The sequence below is a fragment of the Acipenser ruthenus genome, chromosome 2 (assembly GCF_902713425.1).
Source record: "Acipenser ruthenus chromosome 2, fAciRut3.2 maternal haplotype, whole genome shotgun sequence".
NCBI lineage: Eukaryota > Metazoa > Chordata > Actinopteri > Acipenseriformes > Acipenseridae > Acipenser > Acipenser ruthenus.
The window spans coordinates 79,250,050-79,271,080 of record NC_081190.1 but is presented as its reverse complement, the minus strand read 5'-3'; the positions used below and the strand labels follow the sequence as shown (position 1 = coordinate 79,271,080).

At 40.0% G+C, this 21,031-nt stretch overlaps 1 protein-coding gene across 6 annotated transcripts in view; it reads left to right on the top strand.

The window, feature by feature from the left end:
* The window catches only part of LOC117409563 (zinc finger protein basonuclin-2-like), a 349,521-nt gene that overhangs the window by 94,293 nt on the left and 234,197 nt on the right, over nucleotides 1-21,031 (top strand). For all 6 annotated transcript variants that reach the window (XM_059002013.1, XM_059002016.1, XM_059001981.1 and 3 more), the window contains one exon: nucleotides 18,971-19,171. In XM_059002013.1, the coding sequence (XP_058857996.1) occupies nucleotides 18,971-19,171 (201 nt within the window). The remainder of the gene's footprint in view (nucleotides 1-18,970; nucleotides 19,172-21,031) is intronic.

Here is a 21,031-nt window from a genome sequence, read left to right as displayed (position 1 = left end):
TTTTCTTCCTTTCAGGTTCTCGAGCACCTCGGGACCCCTCTTTCGTATGTTGGATCCCCAGACGGGGATCCCTTGTGTATGTCGGGTCCCCCAAGAGACAGGGACCCCTTTTCTATATGTATTCAATCTTTACTAACTCTATGTCCCTGAGGGTGCTGTGCACCCAGCCTTGGGGGTTGCCTCACCACGACATGGTCTCACCTAACTGTGGCGGTGACTTCACCACGACATGGGCCTTGTCCTGCTGAGGGCTTGGTCCTAACTGTGGGCGGCTCTCTGAGAAGTCATGCAACGTCACTACAGGAGCCTGGCTCCCACCCCGTGAACTGACAAATATCTTTTAGCCTTTATTGCTAAATTGGGAAATAGTTATTCTACATTTGTCCAAAATTTGGTCAAAGAAATTCCACTACCGTTTCCTTTTGCATCTGCTGATATCCCTCCATTTCTGATTTACAGTGAGCATCAAACCCTGGAACACAATCTATCCAAACCAAAAACTTATTTATGGGTCGAAAATCCTTACTGCCTTCAGAAACGTGTAAGCTGGTTGATCAGGCTCGTCAGTCTTTCATAAACTTTGTGGAAAGTTTATGAAAGTTTATGTGCATTATAAATATCATATGGGAGATACCGAAATTGAAGAAGGGATCTATGAAAAAGACCTAGGAGTTTATGTTGACTCAGAAATGTCTTCATCTAGACAATGTGGGGAAGCTATAAAAAAGGCCAACAAGATGCTTGGATATATTGTGAGAAGTGTTGAATTTAAATCAAGGGAATAATGTTAAAACTTTACAATGCATTAGTAAGACCTCACCTAGAATATTGTGTATTGAGTTGTGTATTGAGTATAGTGTTCAATTCTGGTCACCTCGTTACAAAAAGGATATTGCTGCTCTAGAAAGAGTGCAAAGAAGAGCAACCAGAATTATCCCGGGTTTAAGGCATGTCGTATGCAGACAGGCTAAAATAATTGAATCTATTCAGTCTTGAACAAAGAAGACTACGCGGTGATCTGATTCAAGCATTCAAAATCCTAAAAGGTATAGACAATGTTGAACCAGGGGTCACAAATGGAGATTAGATAAAGGGGCATTCAGAACAGAAAATAGGAGGCACTTTTTTACACAGAGAATTGTGAGGGTATGGAACCAACTCCCCAGTAATGTTGTTGAAGCTGACACCTGGGATCCTTCAAGAAGCTGCTTGATGAGATTCTGGGATCAATAAGCTACTAACAACCAAATGAGCAAGATGGGCTGAATGGCCTCCTCTCGTTTGTAAACTTTCTTATGTTCTTAACACACTGTTTGTTTATACCTGCATCTGTGCTTTGCAACTCTTGTGCCAGTGCCCAGTATGTATTTATTAATTCTGCAACGTTATTATACGTCTGATGAACTCTAACATTACGGATTTCAAACCACGGTATAAGATCCACTAGTCCCTTACTATGTGTTGCAATCAGGGAGAGTGGAGACACCAGGTGGATATTGCTGAGTGCGATCCTCAAATAAATGCCTTTTGATTTTGTTGGTGCATCCATTTTGGAGGTTTAGGACTGAATTGCAGGTTAGTCCTGTCGTTTTAATTCTTTAGGGTCCGCCCAATGTTAAATAGCCTGCCGGCGACCTGGCCCTTTAACTCTTTTTACTCAGGAAATGTGAGAGACACGTCATTGCAAAGAGGAGATTCTGAGCTTTAAAATTAGGTCCTTCGTGTATTTCCGGTAGATGACCATATTAGGAGATTTTTTTTTTTTTTTTCATGTTTGTGGATCAGATGCATGAGACCAGAGCTGTTTAGGGTTATGTTGCCCTGGTCACCACCTTGCTTGCTATTCAAGCCACAGAGAACAGCCCCATCTTGTGCCACATAACCAGGTAGCCTGGGACGAATAAGTTGAATGTTTTTTTTTTTCTTCTTTTTCTTTCTTTTTGTTCTCCTTTGCACATTTTCAATGAATCAGTTTTTTTGGTTGCTTTTGGTCCCTTTTGTATATATGGCCATAATTTCTTTATTTATTATCCAATTTGTTCACTTCATTTCCATGTTCCCTACATATTTAAGTTTCATTGTACACTGTCAGATCTGAGCTGGTCATGCTAAAATATTTTTAACAATAATGTTTTTTTCTAAAAAGCATCTCTCTTTATCTGTGTTTTCTGGTGTCTGTATTGAACAGGGTAAGATTTAGACTATTTCTTTTTTTTTTCTGAAAGCCTAGTGTGTGCACATTCATTTCATGTATGGCATGTGCCTGTAACCTTTATAGTTAAAGAGTTATAGCCACAAATCTAACAACAGTAAAAAAAACAAGCGAAAATAGCTTGGACCTTATTAATTCTCCTGTGAATTTGTGATAAAGTATGTCGACCGATATAAACATGCTGCTTCTGAGCTAATATTCACACAGACATATTATTTTTTGTGGAATCATTTTTATAAATTTTTCATAAGAAAAAAAATTATTATTATTATTATTATTATTATTATTATTATTATTATTATTATTATTATTATTATTATTATTATTGTTATTGTTATTGTTATTATTATTATTATTGTTATTGTTATTGGGCAGCAGTGTGGAGTAGTGGTTAGGGCTCTGGACTCCTGACCGGAGGGTTGTGGGTTCAATCCCCAGTGGGGGACACTGCTGTTGTACCCTTGAGCAAGGTACTTTACCTAGATTGCTCCAGTAAAAACCCAACTGTATAAATGGGTAATTGTATGTAAAAAAATAATGTGATATCTTGTAACAATTGTAAGTCGCCCTGGATAAGGGTGTCTGCTAAGAAATAAATAATATTATTATTATTATTATGATTATGTCGTAGTAGTCGTTGTCGTACTGTATTATTGTCATTATTATCATTGATGATACTATGACTATGACAATGACTACTACGACTAATAATAATAATAATCATAATAATAATAATAATCTGGTTGAAAGCCATCCCAGTAAATGTATGGAAATACAACTAAAAAATCTTATTAGTAATTAAAATGAACTCGTTTCTTTCTCCCCCCTCTCATTTATAACAGATAAAAAAGTGTTTTAGCCTCATTGTTGTTCTTCTTACTAAAAAAAAAGGTCAGAATCCCTATTTACAGTATAAGCAAAATGATCATTGCATAGTCCCTCAGCACATTGCAGACTAAAACTGTGATAATCAGCTCTATCTGGGCTAGATTCTCAAAACTACAGGTATTTACTCCAAATCGTCATTAGCATTATTTTTGTCTGATTTGAAAAACACTATTTACAACCCTAAAACAAATAAGAAACAACTCAAGACTACTCACAGCACCAGCCTCAAATGTCTGGGTGTTTTTTTGTTTTGTGTTTCTTGTTTAGTAACCACTCTGAACATACAATACTAATAGCTTTGAGAATCTAGCCCACTATGCTTTAGCTACTTTATTTTTTACAGTACCTAAAATCAGTATTTCACACTGTTGATTAAACTGTTTAGAGAGTATTTGGTTTCTTCATGACAGCAGTTTCATGAATATGTAACTTTATTTTATTCATAAAAAAGAATGTAAATCAACTCTTTAATTACTTGTGTGAGTTATACATTTTTCAGCATAGCCATTAATACACACATTCTGAAACAAAAACACTAGAAACCAAATCAAATTAAAATAAAAATCCCCAAAAAGCACTCCTAATGATCTGCAGCCTTGGACTTTGATTATTGGCCAAATGTGAGTAGAGCAGACTTTCCTGACTAAAGCTAATTGTAGCTTGTTTTATATGGAACCAGTTCTAACACAAGTGAATTGTTATCCCAAGCCCATGTAGATCTGTGCAATAATAAAGTAATATTGCTTGGCTCCATGTAAGAATGTGTTAAAACTGAGAGTCACTACTGGCCATGCGTTTCAACATGGCTTGATGTACTGTGTACTTAAACAAAGGTAATTGAAACCTGATGGCTTAAAAATAACAGTGTTTCATTCACCAGACGGCCTCAACTGCAGCAATTTGAGTTATTGTACTGTATCGGGGACTTTAAGAAAGAGATAGATGAATCCTTGTGTAAAGTAATAATAACAAATGGGATACCGTTTTTGACCAAAGGCTGGATTTGACTCAGGCTTTCTTGTAATTTCCAGGATACATAAACCGGCCTTGTTGAATCAAATTATTGTCATCATGCCGAAATGTCTCAAAGCCTGTGCCCACCATGTAGCTGTCTTGATTACAAAATGCAAATTCATAAAATCAATACTTAGTCGTAAATAATACTTACTCTTTTAATAATGACCATGTGGAATTTGCTTATGATTCCCATCACTACCTCTGGTTTTGGCAGACCACAATAGTCCGTTGATGTAACGGGCGCTTTTAGGGACTGCTGGCTGGTGGGTGATAGGGGGTGAGTTGATTGGTCATAAAACCAGCATTGTTTTGTTTAAAGCACATGTGTGTGTGTGTGTGTGGGGGGGGGGGGGGGTGTTAATGGACTGGATTTGGAGCTCTGAAGGACTGGGTTTGAATCTGAAATGTTGTCGATAGTAGGACACACATCACCACACTACTGCATTTACTACACCTTTACTGCCCTGCTGTCATGCTCGCTGGTCAGTGTAGAGAAAGCGGACCACTGGTTGTGCTTTCTGTGCTCTGTTAATAAAAATAAAGGACCAATGAATATATATAATAAATACTTTTACTAATATTATTGCTACGACTACTGCGACCACTAATAAGATGAAGACGAGGAGAAGAAGAAGATAACTTGACTCGTCCTAAGAAACCACTGAATATTGTGATGTGGAATATCATTCGTATTCCTCACTCATTAAAATAACAGCCTGTCCATGACGAATTATTGTTGAATAAAGTTATACTTCATGTGAATTCTATGCTGTTTGAATTCCACAGGAAATCATGTGCTGGTTCATACATAATCGTTTTTCAGTCACTCCTGTAATTGAACTATTGTAAGCGTCTGAAATGTGTCTTTGAATCTTGGTATTTGTATCCAAGGTACAGATTTACACCACTATATATTTTAAGAAGCCTGTGTATATAAATGAAAAAAAATATCTAGAGAGTGCTGCTTGTGAGGCACTTTATTATGAATCTATTTAAAGTTTAAAACTAACCTGCCAGTATTATATCCACAAAGGTACAGATTTACACCACTGTGTGGTTAGTTGTTCATGATGGGTGCGGGCAGAGAGAAGAGCTTCTAAAGCACATGGCAGATGCACTGCCCCACAGTTAGGTGTAATTCACAAAGCCATGTAGCCACCCTGTAGTACAGAGCCTGCACCCCTGTCCACACTGCCTACCCTATACTGTGGATCTGTCAAAGACTAGACCTAAAGCAGGATATGACAGTCTGCAAGTTAGTAAACTGAATCATCAGCGCAACAGGCATGCCCCACTGACCTTGTTATGCAAACTAGTGAGGCTTTCATTCTGTCAGCTCAATTTCTAAAATAAAGGGTAAAGCATGCACACACACAGGCCTGGCACATTTACTCACAACCCCAGTATGGACGCTTGATCACTAAAGAGGAATATAATATAGAAAAAGTAAATGCTGAATTTAGGAGTACCTGTTTCTGTGGTTAATCTTTACCCTTTCAAAGATACGTACACAAATGTCATTATATTATTTTTGTTGGTATTAATATTGTAATGTATGTGGAGTGCTGCAAACAAAAGGGAAATGTTGGCATATAGTAGCCGAAAAGTAAAGTGCAAGGGGTGAACTATTGATCCGAAGGTGACTGGTTGGAAAAGCTATTTTGTATATGTACATTTTTCATTAGAGTATGTTACCTTTAAAGAGTAGCATGGCAGACGTGTTTGTTGTCTATACTGTAGTACTTCAGCAATAATCAGGTGTATAGAACTGGATTACTTGTAATTTTAGATGCTTTTTTTTAATTAGTGTCCTTATTTCTCTCTGGAATATTCAAGCAGATGTAGCATCTGTAGGTGGTTTTCCCACAAAGAAACATTCAAAATATAGAATTAAATAAGTAAATAAAAAAAAATCACCATCAATTTGTTATTAGAGCTTACAGACTTGAACGTGACGCACCTCTTCTGGCATATACTATCAGCAAAAATGAATGTAGACAGTGCTATGTTTGTTTATTCTAGCCATAATTGCCTTTAAGACTAATGGAGTTTATTGTTCAGTTTGCCTTTAAGAGAGAATTGGATTATGGGAATGAAAGGGATGGTGGGGGACAACACAAATGTAGGTATGTGGAAGGTACAGTGAAGTAGACAACAGCTCCTAATGGAGTTTGTACTAGTTGAAATAAAACTACTTGTTTGTTAATCACATCAATGTTAAGCCTGGTCAATATCAGTGGCAAAGCAATAGCAGGTGCAGCAGGTGGAATTTTTTTTTTTTTTTTTTTAATATAACAATGATACTATCCTTCGAGTTTATATTTGCAGATGTTACACATTCGTATCACTGTAGCTGCCGGTGTGCGGTGCCAGTAATTCAAATTGTATCCTCCCTCATTTCAACAGGTATCACTATTGTCTTAATTATCCTACCTTTTTTCCCCCGGGGGCTGGTATGAGGGACGTCTTCATGGAAGGTTTTGGGGTACTATTCAGCACAGACATTTGCAGTTATATTCTGTGTGCACGATTCATCCTGTAGTTTAGACAGAAGCTGTCGGGTGCTGCTGTGGGCACCAAAATAAAACTACAGCAAATCAACATGCCTGCATTTCTGATATAATTATAATAATAATAATAATAAAAAAAAACGGTTTCCTATGTGAGACAATTTCTGCAAAAGTCTGTGCAGAATTGTGAATTTTGTAATCATTTCTGTAATCGCAGAATTGGGGAATCCTGGTAGGATTGGTGTTTAAACCTGTTTGTTTATGATTAAAAAATAGTGTAGTGTTGGATGTTAAGATGTATGCAAAATAAAATTAAAGTAGGTGAGTAGAAAATGTTCTTATTACGTACTGTTTCATACATGCTAACATTCTGACAATTAAATATAGTACAATATTGAACACTTGATTTGGTATGTTTGATGTTTATAAATAAGGGTTAAATTAACGTTTGGGGAGGGGGGCCCACAATAAGGTCCTGCACCGGGGCCCATCTTCCTCTCCCTCCGCCACTGGTCAATATAACAGACAGCACATTTAGAAAGAAGACAAATAACAAATGTTTTATAGAAAAGGTCTGCTGTGGTTAAAATCGTTCATACAACTATTTTAAAAGTAATATTAATAACAATAAAAAAGGTCCAACTGTACCAAATGTAATCGTCAGCCAGAGTGAACAGTAAATCTCATGGCCTCGTGTGGCGGAGTGTCCCGCCCCTATGTATTATTATTTGTATTTTTGTTTGCGGCGCGGGTAAAAGCGCTGCGTCTTTTATTATATATTTAAAAACCCCGTGAGGATGCATGGCTGATCAGCTACTGATTATTTAACTAGCTGACAGTCATGCATCCTTACCAAACGCGTGCAGACTCTGGCCGAGGGATAATAAGATAATTAACAACTAGTTAATCCCTCGGCCAGAGTATATAAACCTGCAGCTCTCTGCACTCGGGGTTGAGTGTACAGAGGAGAGTACGGGGAGCGGAGAGAGCGAGCAACATCTAAAAACAATTGCTAAAACGTGCTGGAATATCCAGCACGGCACTTACTTGTTTGTTTGTTTATTCGTTTGGCCCTCGTGCCCTTTTGTTTGGTGTTTTGTTAAATCTTTTGTTTTTGTTTTGTTTATTAATAAATACGCTAAGTGCCGTTGCACTCAGCTTCAACCGCCCATTTGGTTTCTACTTCCTGGTCCGTGACGTCACCACTGTGAGCCAGACTGTCACACCTCATCTTTTATATCTATATATATATTGTAGCTAACCTAAAGCTATGGATCGTTGATCAAATTCTATTCTTGCAAACAGTCAGTGATGTTATGTTGTCAGGCTAGATGGCAGGTAGTACTTGGCTAGAAGTTACTTGCTGAACCCTGGGTCAGTTTGGCCTAATGTAAGTGCCTGCTAAGCGCATGCTGTAATGGCTGAAAGGCTACAGATATATGTGTCTGTCCGTGTTCCAGAGGTCGTTCTGTGGCTGCTGCTGGGCAAGCAATGGAACTCATTCCTCTCGTCTCCTGAGAAAAAAAAAAGACAAAGTGCACAGGCCTTGTTAACGTGAACCCTGCTGAAGGGCAGGAGTATGCTGAACTGGCTCAGTGTGTGTGTGTGAGACTGTGTGTGTTGGTACTGTATAATTCAGTCACTGGAGCACTGGAGTTCTTTTACTGCGAACTGTATTGGGATGCAGAAACTGATGTTTTTTTTTTTTTAGCAGATACTTTAGTTACAGATCAGTATCATATAAAGCGTCAGCTGTGATAAAAAGTTGAAGGCGATATCATGTAGTTCCCGTTCAAGTACAAAATGTAATCATTACCACATGGGTATTTACCTCCTAAAGACCAGAAACCTGAATAAGATACATCAAAGCTGCTTGACGACCTTGTGATGCAGTCATGGCCTGCCCCCGAGGACATAAAAACACTGCAGTTACAGACCGCAATGCCGTTTATCCTTTCAAGAACTGGAAACAACCCGGTTCCGAACTGGTATCGTACCATACCGATCTGGTACAGAACCGACCCGGAACCATCCCGGTTCTGACTCGGACCCTTTTCAGTGCACCTTAGACATCTGGGCACTTCCTACCATTCGGACCGGCTACTCACTGCAGTTCAAGCATGGTCCCTAACATCAGTAATGGACCCACAGGACGCTGCATTGGTGTTTCAGGTAGCAAAATGGGCTATTCATATGATAGACCCCCCCCCCCCCAGTTTGGAGGCAGGGTTCTACTGCAGGTACTTCCAAGTGCCCAAGCATGATGGTGGCCTCAGACCAATTCTCGACCTCAGACAGGTCAAACTGTATCTGAGTCAAAGGAGGTTAATAATGTTGACGATACAACAGCTGTTGCAGTCAGTCAGGCCAGGTGACTGGTTCACCATGGTGGACCTCAAAGACGCCTATTTCCACACACCATTAAAACCAGCGTAAAGGAAGTACCTACAGTTCGCTTTTCAGGGAGCCGCCTACGAGTTCCATGTTTTGCCATTTGGCCTCTCCCTAGCTCCCCATGCCTTCTTGAAGTGCATAGAAGCTATATTGGCTCCTTTGATACCCTGGCATCAGAGTGCTCAATTATCTGGACGACTGGCTCATTTGCGCCAAGTCTCCAGCACAGGCAGAGGCCCGCATGGAACTTGTCACAGGTCGTATTCAATGATTGGGCCTTATGGTGAATCATGCGAAGAGCTAGCTCACTCCTTCTCAGACAGCCTCCTTCTAGGCGTGTGCTTGGACTCCAGGGCCATGCTGTTCACTCTGTCCGACGACAGAGTGCAGAGAATAGCCACCTGTTTAGAGCTCTTTAAGCTCAACAGAGAGACTTCTGAACTTTCAGTCCGCGTTGAACCGCGGCTGCCTATTGACAGTCTCATCACTGTCTAAAGGTGCTGTCTTGGTAGAAACAGCCTGTCCATCTATGCCTCGGAAGGAAGGTCGTCACCACGGACACCACGGAGGTGTGGAATGGCAGGGGTGCGCATGGTGTGTGGAACCCCCTTTGCAGGATCACCTCATCACTGTTTTAGAGCTGCAGGAAGTATACCTGGCCTTGCAGAATTTTTTTGCAGGAGTTTAGAGGGAGACATGTGCTTGTCCGTACAGACAACACAACAGTGGTGGCTTACATCAACCACCAGGGTGGCCTCAGGTCACCCAGTCTCCATCGTGTGGCCCGCAAGCTTTTGCTCTAGGCACATGAGAACCTCCTCTCACAACGGGCAGTACATTTGCCCGGGTTGACAAACTGGGTGGCGGACCTCCTCTCAAGGAGAGCCCCAGCGCCTCAGAGTGAAGACTTCACCCCGAGATGGTGAGCCTCATTTGGAAGAGGATCGGGAGAGCAGAGATAGATCTCTTTGCCTCCCAATAATCAACCCACTGTTCCATAATAGGTGGGGGGGACCCACTGGCAGTAAATGCCTTGGCACACCAGTGGCCGAGGCAACTGTTATATGCCTTCCTACCGGGCCATGGTGCTCTCAGTAGCCCCTTATTGGCCCAGGAGACTGGCTTTCAACCCTGATGCAGTTCCTGAGCGGCCAGCCATGGAGACTGGCCAAGCGCAGCGACCTGCTCAGTCTGGCGCCGGGGACATTATGGCATCCCGACCCACAGAGCCTGCAGCTCTGGGTCTGGCCCCTGAACGGCTAAATTTGAGCGGTCTGGGGCTTTCTAATAGGGTCCTTGACACCCTGCCGAATGCCAGAGCACTGTACACATGTTCACGTACGGGTACAAGTGGGGTGTTTTTCAGACGTGGTGTCTGCCTCGTGGGTTCGACCCGTGGCAGTTAACTGCAATTTTTTTGCAGGACCTTTTTGGCAAAGGGAAATCTCCCTCCACCTTAAAGGTCTATCTGGCAGCCATTCAGCTTGCCATGTCAAAATTGAGTTGGTCTCCCCAGGAGCTCACTTCCTGACGGGGCCATTTTTGAAAGGGACTTGATGGCTTCGGCCGCCTATGAGGGACATTGTTCCTGGCTCGAGCTTGAATGTGATGCTTAATGCACTCACAAAGCCTCCATTTAAACCCATGCATTCAGCTCAACTAAAATATTTATCAGTCAAAGCAGCTTTCTTGCTTGTTATCACCTCCGCAAAGCAAGTGAGTGGGATGCAGGCATTCTCCTTTGCAAAAGCCTGCTTAGTTTTTACAGAGGCCAATGACAAAGGCTGCGCTCCATACCAATCCTGCCTTTTTGCCGAAGACGATCTCGGCATTTCAAGTCAACTAGTCTGTGGCAGTAGAGGCTTTCCATCCACCTCCTTTCCAGTCTGACAGAGAGCAACAGATCCATACGCTCTGTTGGCTCACAGGCTCGTCAAGCAGCTTTGATATATCTTATTCAGGTGTTGGGTCATTAAAGGATAAATACCAATGCAGTAATGGTTATATTTCTATTTCGGGGAACCAGGGTTATGATAATAACCTGACGTTTAAACTATATAGCTAACCATTAATTGGGACACCCGTATAACATACTGTAGTACTCCCAAACAAATGTGTCCCTATACATGTTAGAGGACAGCAATAAGACTAGGCACCAAAGGAAGGGCAAGAAAAATCTTGGACTCAATACAGTTCATAAAGAGCTCTGTAGTTCACAGGGGCACACAACACCTACTGTAGTGATGGATAACATCCTTCAAATCAGTTAGAATGTTTTTTATTTTTTTTTCCACAGCAGAATTGAAAAATGTCCTATTGACTTTATAACAACTGTGCAGTCTATTCAATTTATATTAACAGTGGCTGATCTAACTAACTAACTAAACTCTAAACCTTATTTACTGCACGACGGATCGAAATAAAAGTGACTCAGGATGGTGTCCAGTATACTGACTGGCCAAAAAAACTGAAGAATAATTAAAATAATAAAATTCCCAAATTTGACATAAAAAACTTAATAGTGCTAAATTTAGAAATACAAAAAGAAACTTCATGAATTAAATCACAAACGTTTCTCAATCTCTTCAGTGAGCCGCTGCTTGAGAGGTTTGAAAATTAATCGCCAACAATCAGTTAAACAGAAGGATTTCTGTGGCTTCACAAGGAGTATGATAGTGAGTGCCCGTGCACTCACATTGGCTGCATTGAGCAATATGTCTACCAAGCCAGTCTCCCGGGTGTTCTTGGAACGGCAGTGTTTGCAGAAAACTACCACCAACAAAACACAACTCTGGTCGCAAGTGGGTCATGACGGATTGAGCCAGCAGACATGTGCAAAGTGTTGTGACAAGCATCGGACGTGCTAGTGTCCCACGTTGCAGAAACCTTCAATAATGGATAAGATACACCAGTTTTCATATGCGCCGGGAGCTACACATTGTGGACTAAGGTCCATTCTTAAATTCTGGCCACATCCAGAGCATGCTTCACATATACAAATATACATAAGGGGTACACACAGCATCCAGATAAGCTGCGCAGCTGGGTGTTTTACGCATTGAAAAAAATCTGAATTACGCATGACATTTAAATTTAAAGAATATGCATAGCAATTTTGCTGCACAGCTTCAGTTCACATGTTATCAAGCTTCTAGCGCTGGTTCCCGGCATCTGAATGATCAATTGTTAATATACTGCAAGCGGTAGCTAGTGAATGGATAATACAAATGCTGGGACAGATCATTGTTGCCTGTCTGGGAATTGCCAGAAACACGTGACCAATAAGTCCAGGTTTTTTAGTAAAAAAAAAATCAAAATTTTAAATAAATTTTAAAAGTACGGCTTGCAATGCTTATTTGTGACTGGTGAATAAGTGGCTGGATTCTTATTTTCAAGATTCACCTGTCAGCCATTTTTGGAAGGTAAATCTATATAATACAATATTCTGTGTTTGGAGGGAGTCGGGATGCTTTATATTGCTATAGCAAGGCGATCAATAAGGAACACAATATTGTTTTTTTATTTACATGACTCCAGTATAGGTACAGTTGGAGCATTTCTGTCAACTTGGAAAGGGGGAGCACAAGACTGAGAAAGTAAGATTTACAGAAAACAAAAAACTGTAACAGTCTAGTACTAGTGGGAGGAGAATCGGTGAATGCAGTAGCAAACTACATTGACAGTACCAACTTCTCGAACTACAATATTATTAATATTATTAAGGCAGGACAAAATGGCTGCGAAAAAGACACTGTTAGATTTTTTCAGGTGGAAAATAAGAAAAGGGATGTTTTTATTGTAAGACCAAGTTATTGTACAGTAGTTCAAAGTAACATTACAGTTACAATGTAAGGCTGTAGTTAATGCATACCCCATAAGTGAGCATTAAAGTATGTACTGTTTTTATTGGAAGACCTCATGACTTCAAGGTAATTGCATTTTACTCAACCAAAATACAGTTTACTCACATATACCCCTTTTCCACTGGCACACCGGGTATGGGTGGTTCTCCACTATTTGTTAAGCCGAGCGAGAATCAAACTGTGAAACTCCGGCATCACAAGACATCTGAATCTGGCTCGGAGCCAATCCGAGCCAGGGGCGAGTTTAAGGATTTTTGTCATTACGTTGCATCAGTCAGTACACTCCAGAAAGACAAACATGGCGGGCAGCGAGTGTGATGAGAAAAAAGTAGTCTTGGGACGCTGAGGAAGTGCAGGCTCTAGTTTCTCTGTGGGCAGATAGAAGTGTTCAGGAAGATCTGGAGTTGTGCGTCAGAAATGAGAAAGTTTATGCTTGAATTTCTGACGATTTGAAGCAAATGGACATAAACCGCAGGTACGGTACACTTAACTGAAAACACTCAAAAACACAAAATTCTACCAAATGTATTATGCTTGGCCTTTATTATATTGATATTGAAAAAAAAAATAAAGTAAAAGTTAATTAAAGTTAATTTACAAAAATAAAGTAAAATAAAATATAGCTGTTCCATACATACAACTACGGTTCCCGTTGCGCTCGTGCAGCTGCTTCTTTTTAAGCACTGTGACACGATGGCTCATGTGGTGATGTCAGGCCATGAAATGCAGGACACAGAATGGTGAGTGAAATGCGCTGGTGTGCAGATTTAATAATAAATAAACAAAACAAAAGGTTTGAACAAAACACAAACAAAATGGCACGGTGGCCAAAATAAACAGAGACAAAACCAAACAAGTGTCGCACTGGCATAAAACCAGCATGAATAGCAATTGTAATTTGTCTTAGTTCTTCTTCTCCTCCCGACTCTTGTTCTGCCTCTGAACACACCAACCCTGTGCTCAGATACCATTATACCTTTTAATTCACCCGTCCTACATAACCCACACTATACACACAAAAAAACAAAACACACCCAGGGGCGGGGGTGACCCCATCACAAGCACCCAAACAAAAAACAGCTCTAGAAAAAAAAGACAACTATCCTTAAAACGGGTTATCTTTGGCAAATCATATTTTTAAAACCTTATTTTTTCCCCTTCAACAGAACTAATTTAACTTTATTAAGTCGATATAGTCAGTCAAATTTGTGGATTATAAAGAAATTCCTAAGTATATTTACAAAATATAGCGATACAAGATACAGCTGTAACGTTGGTCTATTCATTTTTCAACACTGTTCGTTTGCGCATCTTTTGGCAAACTGAGTTAATTAATAACAATAATTAATAACAACTGTCTTTCGTTGCGTGTGACGTCAGTGACATGGCTCGGCTCTGCAGTGGAAAAACAACACAGGTTCCCCTTAACCGCACTGTGAGGGCTTGGTACGGCCCCATTGCAGCAAAAACTAAAAGTTACATTTTAAAAGAGAAAAAACAACCCTACCAACTACTTTTTACAATTGTCTTTTTCCTATCACAAAATTTCTCTTTGCCATTGCTTTCAATTAATCCCATACTGTATACGGTTCAGTATTTATACAGAAGAGTGATTACACTGTACAAATATATACTATATCTTTTTTTCTTCATGAGTTGCATAGTAAGTTAAAAGGGCCTGTAATGGCCTCCTTCTCCTCTCTTGTTGCTGTTTTATTCTGCTCAGGACGTGACTTATTGTCATATGATGTCTTGCGGCCCCGTTCATGCTCAGGCACAAACAGTGACAGTTTTGTCCTGCTGAGGTATGAGCAGCACACTGGAGGGTGTCACATGAAGAAACCACTGATCTCTACTTTCTGCTCCAGGGAAGCTGGAGGGGAACACACTGCACAAGGCCAGGTCACTGTCATTGCAAGCCAGGAAATGAATTTACACATTGCTTAAGAGGCTTGAGAAGAGTGGATGATGAGAAGGGGTTGGCCTCTTTTTGATGTCCTGGGGAATGATTATGGAGCACAAAATGCAGAACTGTGAAATCAATCACCAAATTGTAACGCCTAAAATTAGCAATAGAGCACACATTTGGCAGATGATTCAAAAGTGACAGTCATTGTTACATATCTTCCTTCCAGTGGCCTGAATAAGCTGTCAAATTGTTGTCAAAAACAATAACAGAATTTCAGTTCCAATGGTTTATAATACTACACAAGGAACTATTTGTCCTAAAGACCTAAACAAATAGTTTGTGATTCCTAAGGAGGCATTTCCATGGCAGTTGTATTTAGGCTAAACAAGGTTTATCAAATCAGGAGACTTTTAGGAAAATAATATCATCGGTGATGTCTTAGTGTAGATACATTTTAAATATGAATCTTTAGTTGTTTTATTTTTGTTGTTTTTAAAAAATGTTTTCAGCTCTTCATGTAACCAAATACGTTATTATTCACAGTTTAGTTTCTGTGTGCCAATGGTAGGCCTATGTTTAATTCTCAGGGAAGATGTGGTTTTAGGCATACTAATATTTATGTTGTTTTAGACTGAGGTGGCTGAAAACGACTCAGAAAAAGCAAAGGCCTTTATTGTTCTAAAAACTCAGCACAGTGTAAATAGTGTGGTGTTTGCTTATAATGATAATGTCTTCTCTTTAGGCAAATAAATACCCTATTTTGATTTAATTCTAATTCTGGCTCTAAAAGAAACCTAATGACAAACATTTAGACTAGAAGTGAAGACACTGAGAAAGACTTCATTACTTTTTAAGCTTCTTTTAGTATTTCTAAATGTCTGTAATGCAGCTGTTTATGAATCACACTACATGAGCTCCAACTTCCATTGTGTTCAGAGCCTACTATTCTCACATCTGCACTCGGGTGCTGCCATTATGTTACACTGATTTCAAACCAAACAACCACAAGATGTCTAAAGTAATGACAAGAAATATAGTCACGGAATACAGCATGATGAATTCCTTATGCGTCTATGCGTCGTACAGCCTTGCTGGTGGAAAAAGATTTTTCTTTCTTTCATAACTGTTCAGCATGTAGGCATGTTCAACCTTAAATGTTCTGTTGTGAATCGGCTGTGCCATTGATTAAATGAAAGCTGTCCATTCATGCAGCATGTTATAATCCTCTCTCTTACCTCTCTCCCTCCTCTGGTTTCATGTGTTGACTGGGTCTGAGTCCACTTAGGTTGCATTTTGTCTAAAGGCTGCTGACTGGAAGCAGGGGGAGGGAGGCTAGACCCTGGGATGTATTAGCTAGTCAGCCTAATAATCCCTGTACAGAGTCTATTGATTTTTCAGGGTAGAGTTTATGAACTAAATAAACTTGGAGTTGGTGTCTTAATAAACAGCTCCTCACAGTCTGTCACATTTAGTTACAGGGGACGCGGTTTCAAAAAGAAAAAACGTCAAGACAGGAATAAAAAAAAAGAAGAAAAGCTAATTCTGCTACAGATTGTTCACAGTAGGGCCTCCAAATTAGATCCCTTTGTTTCATAATGCCACCTCGCTAGGACTCTCTGTGAGAACATTTCTTCAGTTTTACCCTAATGAGTTGAAACACTGATAATGTGGCTGATGATCTTTCATTGATTTCACTATCACTTGCTTGTCTGGTAATTGATCCATTGCTGAGCCGCTAGTTAATTATATCGGCTTTGACATGGCTTGGTCTGAGGGGAATTTCAAGTCTTGCAGAATAATAGATTTAATAAAGGAGTCTATTATTGCAGGTGCTTTCTGCTGCTGCTGCTGCTGCTGCATGGTGTCTGTTTTTTTTTCTTCTAACTAGCAGTGGACTGCAGGACAGAGAAAGATAAAGAGAGCGAGAGATGGTGATGGAGAAAAGGAAGGAGGGAGAAAGAAAGGGAGAGGGGGAGAGGGAGTTTGCTTTTGGCAATGTCCTTAAGCCTCCCACAAATAACAGCCATTGGTGGGAAGGTCAGGAGCTGAGCAGGCAGCTTGACTGAAACACCGAGTGCCAGAAATCAAGAGACGAGCACATTTTAGAAAGGGAGAGCTTAAATGGGTAATAGTTGACTTTAAAAGTATAGACACCGTTGGCAATGTTGATGCTTTCCCAGCTAACCACAGGTGTACATTATGTGTGTGTGTGTGTACGTTAGACACTAATTCAGTGGCTTCATACAGTGCTGATGTCTTTTTATATATATAATTTTCCTAGTGGCAGATTGAAAGCTAAAGAAAAAAACAAAAGCTTTTTACCAGTCGACATTTTCTCATTATTTTTTATTTTGCACTAATGACACTGATACTTCGCTGGACGTTTTTTTTTTTTTTTTTTGTTCCAGCAAAAAAAAAAAAGAAAAGCAAAATAGAGAATAAGACTAGGAAACAATGAAGTCCATATGAACTCTTTAGTTGTGGAGAAAGTGGCTGTGAAGGTGGCACATTTTGTTATTTTCTATAAAAATCTTGGTCACATTAGTGCTGTTTACATAATTTCTGGAAAGGTTAGTAGGAGCTGACATACCATACCAAGGCTCTTAAGAGGCAGGAGCTGCTGTCTCCTGCAATATTCAACACCATTTTGTATTCGTTATAATCTATTTTAAGAATGATAATTATTTTTCTCTTCCACAATGAGAGAAGTATCTGGTGCATCATTTTGTCCTAGGTAATGTCTGATCAGTCAAAGTTTTGCTACTGTTTTTTTTTGTTTTCTTTGTAAATTGGCTCATGACTCTGGGCACTTTATTGTAGTGTTTTTTTCATGTTAAGGGGAAACGCTTTTCTTTTCCATATTCCAAGAGGATTTCATAGCAGAGTTTTGTTCCCTACTGAAAGGAGCACAACTGTAAGAAGACTGATCTGTCTAAAGGCGACTCACTTTTTTTTTCTTAATTAAAATCTGAAACCATTCACATCGGGTTTCCTACAGCTGACGAAGCACAATGTCCTGCTAAGTGACTGTTCAATAACTGTGCTGAGGTTTTCAGGCAGTGATGTCATTGAATGCTATTGTGCCTTGTAGCCTCAGCAAAAGAAAAAAAAGGCACAGCACTTCCTAGCAGACTCTTTGCAGGTTAGTATGTTTGGTTTTTGTTTAACTTTTCCTAAACACTTAAATATATTTGTCCTGGTCTGGTACAGTGTGATGAGTTCAGGGACAAATAAATAAATAAATACATAATAATAATCTAGTTTCATTTATAAATATCTGCTGATCTTTAACAGTGTTAGCTGACTTTTTTTTGTTTGTTTTGTTGCTAGAATAGGCTTAAAAGTGTGATGGCTTAAAGCATGTAGGAGATTTATTTTTATTTCATTGTGAATTTCAAGTTGTTGTTTTTTTTGGTGCTGGTGCTGGTAAACACAAAGTGCCCACATTCCAAGGGGCTGGCAGTGCGAGATGAGCCTGACAGTTGAGCCGTGCTCTTAATAAGGCAGGGACAGCCTTCCCCTCCCTTCATAGCTCATCCTGCTCAGCGGTTCTTAAGTGTATGAGTATATCAGTGAGGGGTTAGTGTGGGATGTCCTTTGGTGCTTGAGAGAGGAGCAGTGCAGTTGACTCTGAGCTCAGTCTTACACTATCCTGTGACAAGGCAACCAGCAGCAGCAGCAGCAGCAGCAGCAGAGCAGTGCAGAGTGAAGCTGGCTGGCAGGCAGGCAGACTGGTTGGTTCTTCTCTGGGCTCCTTGATGCTGCACGTGCACACCTGACTGATTGACTGACTGGCAGATGCGGAAGCTAAACAGGGCGTGCTTGTGTGGTTGGTAGAGGGGTTTGGGTTGAGTTGGTTTGGGAGAGACAAGGCAGCATCCCATGCATAAACGACTGGGGTAACTAACTTACTGCTCGAGGCACAGCGAATGCATTCCCCCCCCCTCCTTCTCCTCCTCCTCCTCCTCCTCTTCTTCTGCCCCCCCTCTACCATTACCACCACCATCTTCTCCTCCCCCACCTTCCTTGGTCTGCTCATCCTGCCCTTCCACCATCTACCCCTAAGGAAAACTACAGAGCTGCCTGTTTCTGAACTAAACAGAACACTCCTTGCTACTTGCCGCCAAGAGGTTTAAAAAAAAAAAAAAAAAAACACAAATCCACCTTTACTTTTCAGTCAGAAGAGGCAGAAGTGGATGTGAGAGACAGAGACACGCACAGAGACAGAGAGCTAGAAGGGGCAAGAGACTTGACTTTTAGAGACACAAGCACTGAGAACTCCATGCAGTTCGGGACCAGAACTACAAGCGCTGAGCCTGGCTTCATAGGGACATGGCAGAACAGTGACAATAATCTGCTCTTCAGAATGTCCCAACAGGTAAGTTCACTTTCAAATAACTACACTTCATGTTCTTGATATTTTGCTTTGTTTTCATGTATGCATCCAAATCACCATTGTTATTATTATTATTGTTTTTATTATTGACATGCTTCTGGGTTCTATTTTATTTGTATCCTTTTTTTGTGTTTTTTGTGGTTTAAACTATTTAAGAATTTTAGTTCCTTCTGTCACTTGACCCTCCTAATAATCATGTCATCAAATTATGTGTTACCTTCGTACAACACAACCTGATGTAGAAGGAAGAAAAGCAGCTGCTGCAGATTTTTTTTTTTTCATTTCATTGTATTTATTTATTTTTCTTTAAAGACTAGCAAGGTATGTCATACAGAATGACTTACTTTTTAGGTTGCAATTTCTTCCTTTCTATTCAGACAAGACAGTGCTCCTAACTTTAAAGCAGTGATAGCAAGAGTTTTCAGAGGGGGCCCCTCTGGGTTCTCCTAATTGACTTCATGTGGTAGAAGCAGGAAGCTTTATTCTGGGTCTGGACAGCCAAGAAGAGAGAGAGGGGGAGAGAGAGGAATTGTGGAGGAATTGCTGGCCAAGTTGATCAGAGGGGTCATTTGTGGAAACAGTTTCAGTTGTTGGGACTTTCTTTCTCTTCTGGAGTTTCTATGCATCGCATATGTGTGTGAATGTGCCTCCTCCGCGGAGCTTCGTGTTGGTGTCTGCTTCTCCAGCACCGGGGGCCCCAGTTAAGTCATGCTGGTATGCTGGTGGTGTACATTGCCTCGGAGAAAGAGAGAGTAGGAGCGGTGATGCACGGCCAGTAATGACTGATAATTAATCACAGGGGTCGGTGTATCTGTACCATGCACTCGGTGATACGTGCCCCGGCTCTTCTTACACAATTACTTGGCTCAGCGGAGTTTAAAGATTTTTTTTTTTTTTTTTTTTTACTTGGATTGCGCATAGTCCAAGGGAGGGAATTTTGAAAACTGAGTTGCACATTAGAGTGCTTTGATTTTTAAAAGTAATGCTTTCTCGTTAGTTACTGCATTATATTTATTTATTTATTTATTTATTTATTTATTTATTTTAAACCGTATTTTATTTTAGTGTCACAAGTTGTTCATATTGTTCGGCAAAACCCTATGTCTTAAATTGCCAGGGTACGAGTATGAGTTCGTTCAATATATTTGTGTTCTTCGTTGTGCATAGCTTATTTATATAAATAAATATTAGCCTACTTAAATTGCCAGGGTACGAGTATGAGTTCGTTCAATATATTTGTGTTCTTCGTTGTGCATAGCTTATTTATATAAATAAATATTAGCCAACTTACCTTGGATGTTCTCACTTTATTGTCTTATTTAAATATTCCGTGGCATCGTTTGCATGTCCAGCAATTTCACACTGAAATGTTCTACTAATATGATTATGATAAAAAAAAAAAAAAAAATCTAATATGAGTCTATTTTAAATTCACTATTCTAAATAGAGTAGGAGTGAGTGAATCGCGTCTGTTGATTAGGATGTAAGTATTTAAATCAGGTAGATGTTGATATCTCCTGTAGAGGGACCCTGATTACAGCTGACGTTGTGCTTGGTGTAACAATGTAATCAGTCAGGAGACTCTCTTATTTATATTTCCTCGGAATCTTTTATTAAAAGATATCTTACGTGTTTAGTAAGCTTGACATAAAGTCTCACAAGAAGCACTTGACAAAGTGCTTTGCAGACTAACTGAGACTGACTTTGTTTGCGTTCCTTTGCATACCTGGAATATTGGAATCCTTGTATAGATGTTTGTATTTTGTATGCACGACGGTTTATCCGCTTTCAACAAATTGCAAAGTAAAATAAGAGTCGTGCTCCAAAAAGTTATTATTTTCC